We start from the raw sequence: 13,768 nt of genomic DNA on the forward strand, positions 1-13,768 counted from the left end.
GTGTAACTTGAAAAGCAAAGTAACAGTGGGGTGAAATTTGTTTGTACAGAAGTAACAACAGAGATGCAACATCTTAGAGCTAGTACAAATAAAAATATTTTCTGAAAACAACTTATTTAGGTACAATGAGTCTAGGTTTAACAACTTAAAGTCTCTATTAAGGATATGGAATATCATTCTGGTATCGTTGGGATTACCAATTTTTTTTCTGTTTAACCTCCAGAACCACCATAAGGTATTACTTCAGAGGATGAATGAGGATGATATGTATGAATGTAAATGGACTGTAGTCCTGTACAGTCTCAGGTTGACCGTTCCTGAGATGTGTGGTTAATTGAAACCCAACCACCAAAGAATACTGGTATCCACAATTTAGTATTCAAATCCATATAAAGGTAACTTTCTTTATTAGAATTTGAACCTTAGAACTCTCGACTTCGAAATAAGCTGATTTGCGATGACGAATTCACCACTAGACGGACCCAGTGGATTGGGATTACCAATTACCTACGCAACTAACAAAATATCAACAGACATATCCCATCTATGTTTTCTCTTTTGCCATTCTTCCTTGCCAATGCATGGCAAGGGAGAATATAATTTAGTTTAGTAAACCATCATATTGTCATATATGATTTTTCTTTTATTATTAAAGACTTTATTGTAAAGAGAATTAAAAACTGAGCCTAGGTATGGTAACTAACAGTGCTAATAAATAACCATTACATCTTTGGGGGGTTTTAACAAAAACAAATTCATAAATTTTAATGCAATATAAAATCCAAGTATCTATTTAACCTACTGGTGGCTAGACCAATTGATAAGCAGCTTATCAGATGATTCCTGACAAAATAATCCAAAAGTATTTTTTACTCTTCATTATCATCCAATGTGATACTTAACTAGTTCTAGCATCTGATACTTTTCTGATCTTCTTACAACCTTCTTCAAATTGGATTTTAATACCAGGCACATATATACATTGTCTTGTCTCATCCAAGAAAATTTTAGGAGTTCCGAGAATCCCAGAGTTTATAAAAATATTGTGTTATTTTCAATTTAAGTTAATTTTTCTGATTCTTCTAATTATTTGTGTTTATTCTGCTTGTATATGTGGTGTTATAACTTATCCATGGATATTCAATATATGTTTACTAAACATAATTATGTAAACTGAAGGGCAGTTTTTTTTTTTTACAGAATATTGGCAAAAGACCTTTTTCTTGTAAAAATTAAATTGCATTTTCTTCAGTATTTGATAAATCCATATTTTCATGATATCTACACTGTGTATAACTGTCTATTCTCGCTCGTAATGATTCAACAACATACTAACAACTTTTCCAAATCAAAATTTTACATTTCTATCACATAATTATTATAACATTTCTTGAGTGGAGAACATACAAAAATCATGTATTCCTAGGTAATATTATTTAAAAAACATATTTTTACTCATTTTACATTTCTCACCAAAAAAAAGTGGCGGTGCAATAACAATAAGGCATGTTATTAATATAAGTTGTATATAACATGCATATTTAATGTTAATTTTCAAGATTAGCGAGCAAGATTATGTTTGGTTAGGTTATGTTATAAATGTGGATATATTAGGAATTAGTGAGGTTCGGTGGAAAGAGGAAGACGACTTTTGGTCAGGTGACTTTAGAGTAATTAACTCAGCGTCAAATAATGGGCAGGCAGGAGTAGGTTTCGTGATGAACAAGAAGATAGGGAGGAGAGTGGAGTATTTCAAGATGCATAGCGATAGAATCATTGTAATAAGGATAAAATCAAAACCTAAACCGACAATGATTGTTAACGTCGAGAAAACCTTGGGTTTCAGACGATATATTGCAGCTGATTGATGAACATAGAAAATATAAGAATGCTAGTGATGAAGAAAGTAAAAGGAACTATCGGCAATTAAGAAATGCTATAAACAGGAAGTGCAAACTGGCGAAAGAAAAGTGGATTAAAGAAAAGTGTTCAGAAGTGGAAAGAGAAATGAACATTGGTAAAATAGACGGAGCATATAGGAAAGTTAAGGAAAATTTTGGGGTACATAAATTAAAATCTAATAATGTGTTAAACAAAGATGGTACACCAATATATAATACGAAAGGTAAAGTCGATAGATGGGTGGAATATATTGAAGAGTTATACGGAGGAAATGAATTAGAAAATGGTGTTATAGAGGAAGAAGAGGAAGTTGAGGAGGATGAAATGGGAGAAACAATACTGAGATCTAAATTTAAGAGAGCATTAAAAGATTTAAATGGCAGAAAGGCTCTTGGAATAGACGGAATACCTGTAGAATTACTGCGCAGTGCAGGTGAGGAAGCGATTGATAGATTATACAAACTGGTGTGTAATATTTATGAAAAAGGGGAATTTCCGTCAGACTTCAAAAAAAGTGTTATAGTAATGATACCAAAGAAAGCAGGGGCAGATAAATGTGAAGAATACAGAACAATTAGTTTAACTAGTCATGCATCAAAAATCTTAACTAGAATGCTATACAGAAGAATTGAGAGGAGAGTGGAGGAAGTGTTAGGAGAAGACCAATTTGGTTTCAGGAAAAGTATAGGGACAAGGGAAGCAATTTTAGGCCTCAGATTAATAGTAGAAGGAAGATTAAAGAAAAACGAACCAACATACTTGGCGTTTATAGACCTAGAAAAGGCATTCGATAACGTAAACTGGAATAAAATGTTCAGCATTTTAAAAAAATTAGGGTTCAAATACAGAGATAGAAGAACAATTGCTAACATGTACAGGAACCAAACAGCAACAGTAACAATTGAAGAACATAAGAAAGAAGCTGTAATAAGAAAGGGAGTCCGACAAGGATGTTCCCTATCTCCGTTACTTTTTAATCTTTACATGGAACTAGCAGTTAATGATGTTAAAGAACAATTTAGATTTGGAGTAACAGTACAAGGTGAAAAGATAAAGATGCTACGATTTGCTGATGATATAGTAATTCTAGCCGAGAGTAAAAAGGATTTAGAAGAAACAATGAATGGCATAGATGAAGTCCTACGCAAGAACTATCGCATGAAAATAAACAAGAACAAAACAAAAGTAATGAAATGTAGTAGAAATAACAAAGATGGACCACTGAATGTGAAAATAGGAGAAAAGATTACGGAGGTAGAAGAATTTTGTTATTTGGGAAGTAGAATTACTAAAGATGGACGAAGCAGGAGCGATATAAAATGCCGAATAGCACAAGCTAAGAAGAAAGAAGAAAAAGAAAGCCTTCAGTAAGAAATATAATTTGTTTACATCAAAAATTAATTTAAATGTTAGGAAAAGATTTTTGAAAGTGTATGTTTGGAGTGTCGCTTTATATGGAAGTGAAACTTGGACAATCGGAGTATCTGAGAAGAAAAGATTAGAAGCTTTTGAAATGTGGTGCTACAGGAGAATGTTAAAAATCAGATGGGTGGATAAAGTGACAAATGAAGAGGTATTGCGGCAAATAGATGAAGAAAGAAGCATTTGGAAAAATATAGTTAAAAGAAGAGACAGACTTATAGGCCACATACTAAGGCATCCTGGAATAGTCGCTTTAATATTGGAAGGACAGGTAGAAAGGAAAAATTGTGTGGGCAGGCCACATTTGGAATATGTAAAACAAATTGTTAGGGATGTAGGATGTAGAGGGTATACTGAAATGAAATGACTAGCACTAGATAGGGAATCTTGGAGAGCTGCATCAAACCAGTCAAATGACTGAGGACAAAAAAAAAAAAAAGTTATGTTGATATATATATGATTCATCAGTACATGGAGTCAACATAATCTAAACAAACATAACCTATGCTCGCTTTGCTTACTAACAAACAAATGTTTTGTTTAATATACTGTTTTTGTTGAAAAGAAGTTGCATCAAAAAAAGGTGGCAGTACAATATCAAACATGTCTGAGATCATAATGTACAAATATATCATAACAGATCTGATTACTCAAATTAAATACCTGTTTAACTGATTTTTGCTAATATCCAACAAAGTAAGTGTAGATAAACGAAATATATCTTCAGGAAGTGAAATCAGTTTATTGTTCTGAAGCCATAATTTATTTAAAGGTACGCCTTGCAAATTATCTATTACCAATTCCTGAAACAAATTTATATAAATATATATATATATAATAATAATATTTTTATTTTTCTTATAAAAACATATTTTTTTATGTTATAAAAAACAAACTATATATTTGGCATCAGTCATTAGACAGTTTGATGCTATTCCCCATCTTTCTCTATTCTTGTAATGACATTTTAACTGCAATATATTTATGTTACACTGTTCATCTTTAGTTATTTCATGAATCTTTTCAATGATTTTTACAAGTATACTTGCTACCATTATTAGATTAATGATAGTTATATACAGTTAAGGACTCGCCTCTGATTTTGATGGAATTTAGAATATAGCTTATTTAGGACCTAACTAATTTATTACAACTGAAATCATTCGTCAGAAACATCTTTAACCTGAGGAGTTATGTCCCTTACAAGTTACATGCATCCAAAATTTTGTTATTTTGCACTATACACATGTAACATACATTATCTGTTGACTAAATTATTTGGTTTCAGTTAAATTTAGTTAAGAATAAGGTTAGATTTGCTTAAGATTAGATTTTTCAAAAGTTTTGAACTATGTCTTTTTCAGATTAATAAATAAACCCAATGGTGAAAAATGTAAGAGTAAAAAACTTAACATCATTAAATGAAACTTACCTTTTTTTTTCACCATTGGGTGAAGAACCCTGCTGCTGCTTGCCTGCACAGATGATAGTGTCAGGTTCACACCGACTAAAACCCCTACCCCTTGTAAAACATGATGCCGGAACTGATGATCAGGCATATCATCAGCACCATGCATACCTTGCGAGCTATCATCCAAGCATCATGATACCCATCAAGAAAACACCAGTATTAGTAACATATGTATTACCCAGCAGAGTCCCGCAGAATCATCACATCCACTAGCAATCCTGGTAGACCCCTAGTAGCTAGTCTCATAGGCTGTCCTTACCCTACCTACCCACCGGCATCTCCTCGATCATCTTCTGTTGCTGTATGTCTTTAATAAGATTACAGATGTCATCTCATCTACTTCTTGACTTTAGCATCTCTTGTATTCTACTGCCAGGATTTATGGCACCTCAACCAGCACACCTTCACCTGTGTTCCTCCAGCCTTCACAGACAAAAATGGTGTGTTCTGCTATATCCTGCAACCCACAGTATTTGCAGCTGTCAGTTTCAAAAATATGCCTCACACAAATGTACATTAAAACTCTGGCCTGATAGAAATTGCGTTACGTGGAGGTTAACCTAGATGTGTACTCTGGGATGCCCAGGGAGTTTACTCTCCGGGTGTGATTACTAACTTCAGCATGGCGATTGGTTAAATTGGAGTGCACACTTATTATGGGAGTAATAAGTTAAATGTAGGTTGCGATTAACCTAGTGCTAATCCGAGCGGTCCTAAAAGTTGGAGCTGAAGTGGGAGACTAGAGGTTATACTCAGCTCCCGAACAAACCAGACCTCTCTGGGACTTTAGTTTATGGTGGATGCACTCCAACCGCTTAATTTAATGATCTTTTAGTGGCAATTTAGGCTGAATTTGCTGTGCTGATATGCTGTTGTGGCATACCTGTTGTATTTGTAGGTACTTTGGTACTTGCAGTTTAGGGCTTATTAGTGGTGACAGGCGCGGGGTCTTCGATATTCCGCGTGTAGGCTTGTAGCTTGGTTCCTGAGGGCTACGTGGTAGTATTAGACGTCTGATGTCTCCTTTGAAGGCAAACTTAATGGGGGCAAAATTACTGATGTAGATGTCCCTCAGGGCATCTCACGAGGCTGTACTGAGCACTGTGGAATGTGATCAGTTTGAGGGCATGAAGATGACCTCCGATTAAGCCACACTTGGCTAGGAACGAAGGGGGTGGTGTAGCGACCAGACACGCTACAAGGCGGGATCTTCTCCCTTCTGGGGGGAATCGAGATGTGTACTCTGGGTCTGCTTGCTCTCATGCCAATAAATATGGCAGGGATATAAATATAAACAGGGATGCACCCTGGCAATGACAAAGCTACCTCCAACAAAACTATATGATATGCACTTACCACCCTTATTGCCACCCTCCTCTATATATTCTCAAGCCTAGCGCGCACTTTCCTATACTGCAATGCCCTCAACCATGAAGACACTCCATAAAGGACTATGGAGTCAACAACCACAACATACAATCTTTTCCACAAGGTTCAAGGGCCTCCAATTTTCCCCATCAACTTAGAGTGGTTATGGTATATCCAGCTTTCACTAGCACCTCATCAATATGTGGAATAAAGATTCTCCTCATGTCCAGTCAGACAAGTATTTGGCTTTACACTCCGGGATGGTGGCCACACCTGCTACATTGAAGCTTATCGGCTCCAACACACTCTTGCTGGCCATTATTACAACTTTAATTTTTTGAGCAGCGAGCTGGAGATCATTGATAGCCATCCACAGTGCTATTGCCTTGATCACAGCATTCCATTTCCTCATCAGCTCCTGCTCAGTCTTTGCCACCACAACAAGCACTAAATCATCAGCAAAGTTGATGGTGGTTACACCTTCAGGCAATTTTTGGCCTCAACACCTTGTAATAGGCAACATTCCATAAGTCAGAGCCCAAAACTAACTCCTGAGGAACATCTCACTATGCACCTAAGGGTGCATGGTGCGTGGTGGTGGGTGGTGGTCACAGTAGCACTCTTTTCCTCCGTCCTAGGTTGGATCCTGTATTAAACCCATCCAATCTTTACTTGTCCTTTTATGGTGAGCAATTTGGAAAAATTGGTATAGATCAGTATTGAGCATTATTAATTAAAAAATAACAGGAAATAGCTCCAAGTTTAATCTATAGGTAAAAATAATTTAATCTGTAGTAAGTTCATTAATTAATTCAATTAAATTAGTTTATATTTTAATGTTGGAATACTTACCAAATGTTGTTCGGATTAAACACTCGTATGGCACAATGTAGGGAAAAAAGAAAAACCGCTCAACTAATCTCAAAATAATTTATGTCTGGAATGTTTGACAAAAGTTGTTTAGGAAATTTAGACATAGTAAAAGTTCGCCACCAAAATTAACCTCCAAACCTAATGCAGGATAAAGGTTTGCTCAGCTGTTCTACCCTAAACCAAGCAATGCGGTAAAATTCCTCCCAGATCTTGACAATCAAACTAACCTTAAATTACTTAGTCTATAGGACTTGCCAAGAGCAACTCACAAAAAGTTAAAATACTCACACACACTCTCTGCGCTTTCACTCAATTCCACACACACACACACACACACACACCACTATAGTTTGAAAACATACACACTAATAAATCACCAAAAATTACCCATGAAAAAAACAATAAAAACTACACTGTATTACCATAAAACTAGGATCAGTACACATGTCTGATGTAACTTAACACACTAAGTTATGATATAAACCAACCTACCCTAACAAAACTCATTAAAGTTTTACTTAACCCAGGTTATTTACTCTGTAAATAATGAATATTGCACATTTACCAAAACTTACAAATAACTTAATTAAGTGAATCTATCTCAATCTTAACTTAATTTCAGTTAGTCTGAAAATAATGTACATTAAACTTGTACAGTGCTGAATTATGAAATTTTTGGTGAGGGTATTATGTAACTTACGAGGGACGTAACTCAGGTAAAAGGCATTTCTGAAGAATAATTTCAATTGTACTGAATAACTTAGGTCCTAAACAAAGTGTATTCCAAATTTCATCACAATCAGAAGTGAGTCTGTATTTGTATATGTTTATCAAATTAAACTAACCCTATGTGCATTGCACCAATTTATCTTTTTATATTAAAATTTTACAACAGAAAACTTATTGTATAGGTTACAATTTTTTTTCCTTTAACAATTTTCTATTCAATTCTGAAACCTCTATTGATCTGAAAAAATATATATATTTAAAATATATTATAGCTATTTAACAAGTTGGACACAGGAGGATGACTACTGTCATCCAAGTTGTCCTACTATCCATATCTAAGTTGTCCTTTATACATAGGGATAAAGGACACTACTGTCAACCAACTATTGTCCAGTTCACTAGTGCTATATGTGATGCAGTAAGAATGCCATCTCCTGCAAACCTTTATTCCTCCCTGTTATTTAGTGTGTTCACTCTTCTGTTTGGTACCTTTTGATTCAATTGTACTCTTAACCACTTATTTTTTTTATGATTTTTGAAGTTTTTTTTTAAAGTAATCTCCAGTCAATTAATTTCCAATTCTTGTCAAACTGTATATTATCCTGTATGCCTGTAAGATATAAAATTCACCTAGAGTTATATTTTTGTAAATAAATTTTAAAGCATATATCAGTGCATTTCTAATGGAAATTAAATACAGAAAGTTGAATGTAAGTTTCTAACAAAAAGTTACAGTTTTATCGACTTACAATGCGGTTAATGAGTAAAAGTTAACATTTTTGTTCAAATAATGTCAAAGACTAATGCAACTTCTTTTATTTTATGTATTTGGACTTGTATACCAAATGTGGCCACAGTAATTTTATACAAATTGATATATGCATCATAAGAAATCATGGTAATAATATTACCCTAATTAAAAACAAATTGCATTTTTGACCAAAGTGCATCAATAGCTAAGCTTTTTGAATCATATCTTGGGAAAAAACTTCCAGTTATAACTCTCATCATGTTCACGCTGATAGAAGTGTATATTTCTCATCAAGCCCAGGAATTAATTTACATATTATCTGTTTCAAATTATAATGTTTTTTTTCAAATTTATTCTAAATATGGATCAGTATACTCAATATGTTGGTAATAATTTCCTCCAAACAAATTTTTTGTCATTTTTCAAAGGGATCCCATGAAAGGATTTTCATGGTAAAATTAAGTTAAATCTCAACATTCTGCACTAGGTGGTTTATTTTAATAGATTTTAAAATATAATTTAACAGTAAAAAGGAATAATATGAATCTTAAAAAGATTAATTTAATTAAATTAATAAATATATATTATTTTATTATAAAAAATTGTTATGCAATTTTACAAAATTTTTATTTTAAAATAACAGAAAGAATGAATTGAAACTACAGACAACTGTCACACTCTCTTTTTTAGCCTCCAGACCACTGAAAGGTATTACTTCAGAGGATAAATGAGGATGATATGTATGACAAATATAACCCATATGATCTGACTTCCTGCTGATGGCAGAAGATAACCATTATCCATTATAATTTAAATTATAAATGTTAAAAATAGCCACAACTAAAAACCTTTATATCAAGTCTTACATGAATATATTATAATTTTTTTTAATTTCATCTAGCAGGAAAAAATTAAAATTTCTTGCTGTGTTGAATATGTTAAGTCATAGACCTAAATTAAAATAATTAGAGAATATGTACACATACAAATTTTAGCTACAATAAATGTTGACATGGATATGTCTTATGGCTGGGGTCTTAGAAAAAATTTGTGTGTCACACCATGCGTTACCATGAGTCATCATGAGTTTCAGAGGCTAGGTGTAGTGGTGTGCATAGTGGGAGTAGAAGTGGGCCGCACTCAGCACGCGCTGCGCTGTAGATATGCGCAGCATGTTGCAGTCCCCATTTTAGGGCCTGTGGACCCCGTTTCAGACCCTCAGACACGTGGTCTAAAGTGTGGTTCACATGCATCACTATTTCATCATTCTTCAGTAATTTTGAATGAACATTTTATTAGATAGCGGTTATCAGCTTTGCAAATAAATTCCTGGTAAGTATATCTCTTTCCTATTAAGAATCAAGTTCTGTGTAAAGATTCAACGCTTTTCTAATAAAATAAATAATATAAATAAATTTATATAAAATAATAAAAAATAAAATCGAATCAAAACAAATTAAATAAATCAAACAAATAAAATTTGATCTTATTAAATATATCAAATCAAATAAAATCAAATTGAAATTATAATTTAACTGTTAATTTGTTTTACATATAAAATTAATGTAATAAAGTGAAATTACATGAAAATAAATTGAATTGAAACGAACCAAAAAAAATTCAATGGTATCAAATAAAATTGATCTAAAGTTCTGATATCGACATTATTACCAAACTGTTCATTCTTCTACATACAAAATTAGTCGACTAAGTAATTCAACATTTCTTTACTCTCTTATTCTTTCGTATAAAACAATTAGGTTGGTATAGCGCCACCAATGTAAGTATGTGTAAAACTTGGATAAATAACGATTATCAAATAATATTAATTAAAAATATCAATTAAAGTTAATTAAAAGGTCTGATTAGAGAACTCGACGAACTAAAGTACTCAAGACATTCCGATCATACTCAGCGGCGATCTTAATTTGGATCTACGTGGACCAAATGGTGCTCAATTTCATTGAATTTATGCATGACCGATTCGGATTTGAACTCAACAACGAGACCGTGCTGTTTCCACCACGCAAAATTTGACGTGTATCGATGCAGTATTTTCTCGATATATTGACCTACTCGAAACGAAAGCGTATGTTTCGTACTTCAGTACGCACCGTCCTCTTTTGTCTATGACTGCGCCCTCTACTAACTTGATCAATGTGATGTAATGAATTGTAATCTAGGTGACGAATTATTGCTCGTAAGTGTAAAATATGTATATAATGATTGTAATATATTTTAATGTATATATGTGCATAATTTGATCAAATAAAAAATATTATCGAATATATAAATTTAAATTTGTGTAATTTGTACTTCAGATCTTAATCAACATGAGACATATCCATGTCCGATGTGCCTCTGTGAAGCTGAGGCATTTTTGATTTTTTCAATGTTTTTTCTTCATCCATTTTCAAAATTAGTTTTTAATAACAATACATACTTATCACCTATGACTATTGTAAAAATTTTTTATCACTTCTTAAAATTCATACTACGGCATATAACCTACTTTCTGTTACTTTTGTTTTTAAGGATTAGCTTTAGGTTTTTCAGTGGTCTGTCCCAACTATGTATATGAAACAAACTTATTAGTTTTCATCTTAAGAATGAATGCAAATACATACTCCTTTCCTGTTGTAAAATTTTAACTGAATTTAAATAAAAAGATAAAGTAAAGTTGTGCTGTATGTATTTATAACAAATATTTATTTTACATCATTAAATAGACAAATACATATTTCACTTTTTCAAAATATCAATTTGACATTTAACTGTAATACAATCTATTTCTTTGTACTAAATTAAGCACAATAAAAATACTAAAACAGTAACAAGAGTCTACAATATAAATAAACAAATCTCTTATTTTGACTGGAATACAGAAATACACTATATAGATCGTGTAGATATAAGATAAATTATAAATATAAAAACTATAAGATATAATTATAAATATAAGATAATGAGTAGATGTGTTTAAAACAGTATTAATTATTTAAATACAAATACATGAAATAATATTAATACCAAAAAAAGTTAAAGTAGATAAATACATTAAATATAAAAAATTACTACAAAAAATTCACAATTTTGCAGCCACTATTGAAAATTATTTTGAGGGTAAATTTTCATGAACATGCTGAATGAGATGCAGATTAATCTTTTTTTTTTAAATTCATCAAGAGTAATATTGTATCCATAAAAGAAAATCTTGCAATTGTATTTTAAATAAATTGGTTGGAATATTTTCCAAATCATTCAGCAATTTATTAAAAAATAGCAACAGAAGCATAATAAGGGCCTTTCTTATAAACCAAATTATTTTGTTAAATCATACAAAGACAGTTCTACTGTCTGCTTTGGTAAAGTTGGATTATTTTTTAAGAATAAGTGACCATTATTTTTAGCAATGACTGCACATTCATAAGTATAAACATAAGGAAAGGTTAACATATTTCATTTTGTACATATAGGTCTACAATTTACAATATAATATAGGTGTTTTATGACACCAGATAATCATCTGACAGCCCATTTTTATATCTTAAAAACTTATTCTGACTTTTTGAAGGAGCCCCAAGTGATATTTAAATGAGAATATATGAAGATATAATAAATATTTAATTACAATGATAAGCTTAGTGTTTTATTAAAGTGCTTCAGAGCAAAACAATACTGCTTGATTTTGTTACAAATTAAATGAATTTGATCATCCCACAAGAATTTATCTAATAAAACATCCAGAAAATTCCCTTTGTGGGCAACAGAAATACTATGTTATCATTAACAGGAATTCTATCAATATGATCAGCAATATTATATTTAATTAAGAAGAAACAATGCAACAGTTTTATCCATATTTAAATTAATATGGTTACAATCCACCCAGTGAATAAGTTTTTGTGTTGCTATTAATTTTCAATTCCCTTTAAATAATTATCTTTAGGTATAGAGACAGTTGTGTCATCTGTGAAAGTGATTACAATGAATGGCTCAAGATTTTGAGGCTGGTCATTAATAAACAATAAAAAAAAGCAAGGCGTCAGGAACACTTCCCCGAGGCACTCCGAATTCTTCATCTTGAAGTGAAAACCTAAATTTTACACATGTATTCTTATCAAAAGATGAAATTTTAACTGCTTATTTATACAACTGGTTAAAGTATACTTTAACCAATTGTATGTAAGTTGCTCCTCTGATACCATAGCTACTAAGTTTTTTCATCTGTAAAAATGTGGAACTGAATCGAATGCTTTACAGAGATCAAACAAATTTTATACAGACATTTTTAGTTATCTAAGGAATTTAAAATATTTCCCAGAAACTGTGAAATTGCTGTCAGTAGACAACGTTTTTTTATAAAACCATGATGAAAGTTTGTTAATACAGAATGCTCTTCAAGAAAAGTTAAATATTAACTTTTTACAATTTTTAAAAATATAGACAATAACAAAATTTTTGTATAATTTTATAAATTAAGTGTAAACCTTTCTTGAGGAGGGGAATAACAGAAGTCTTAAAGCAGCTAGGGAATAATCCAATGCTGAAATATTCATTAATAAAATTTGTATGGGGATAACAATAGCACCTACAACTCTTTTAAAATACTAGCAGTAACATCACCAATACCTAAGGAATATTTACTCTTTATATTTAAAATACTGAGTATCAACGAGAAATAATTGAGTTTTAACTTCCTGAGGATCAATGAGAAATAACAATATTGATTCATCAACAAAACTACTTAGTCAGTGAATTGACTTATTTGAAATGGATCAATACTGTTGTTTGAAATACTGAAACAGAAATTATTAAATTCTTCTGCTACCTGTACAGGGGATGACATAACAGAAGTCGAGTCCTTTTGTATCTTTGGTAAAATTATCTGACCTGTTTTATATTCAATCCAGTTTCACTTTTGAGAACTACTCTCATGGTTTTAAATTTATTGTTTGAATTAGCATTAACTCTTCACGGACGGAAACCCATATATGGACTACCTGTATTTATGCTGGAGGGGGGAAACCCATATACAAGTCTCTGAATGTGACCGGCTATGTCTTCACGTAGTTATGAATAAATTCCAAGAGATGGCAGGAGATGTTTTTTCAATCATTTTGAGACGGGAATTCCTGATACAATGTGACTGGGAATCATTTTACTTCAGTTATCAGATGAGTTTAATGCATTATTACCGTGCATATGTAAACAAGATGCATGCATTATTATTTTTGTGTTTTTCGTTCATT

At 32.0% G+C, this 13,768-nt stretch overlaps 1 protein-coding gene across 3 annotated transcripts in view; it reads right to left on the reverse strand.

The window, feature by feature from the left end:
* LOC142323670 (uncharacterized) overlaps window positions 1–13,768 on the reverse strand; it is a 67,130-nt gene that overhangs the window by 22,262 nt on the left and 31,100 nt on the right. For all 3 annotated transcript variants that reach the window (XM_075363742.1, XM_075363741.1, XM_075363740.1), the window contains one exon: window positions 3,988–4,127. In XM_075363742.1, the coding sequence (XP_075219857.1) occupies window positions 3,988–4,127 (140 nt within the window). The remainder of the gene's footprint in view (window positions 1–3,987; window positions 4,128–13,768) is intronic.

This window comes from Lycorma delicatula, chromosome 4 (assembly GCF_047948215.1).
Source record: "Lycorma delicatula isolate Av1 chromosome 4, ASM4794821v1, whole genome shotgun sequence".
Taxonomy (NCBI): domain Eukaryota; kingdom Metazoa; phylum Arthropoda; class Insecta; order Hemiptera; family Fulgoridae; genus Lycorma; species Lycorma delicatula.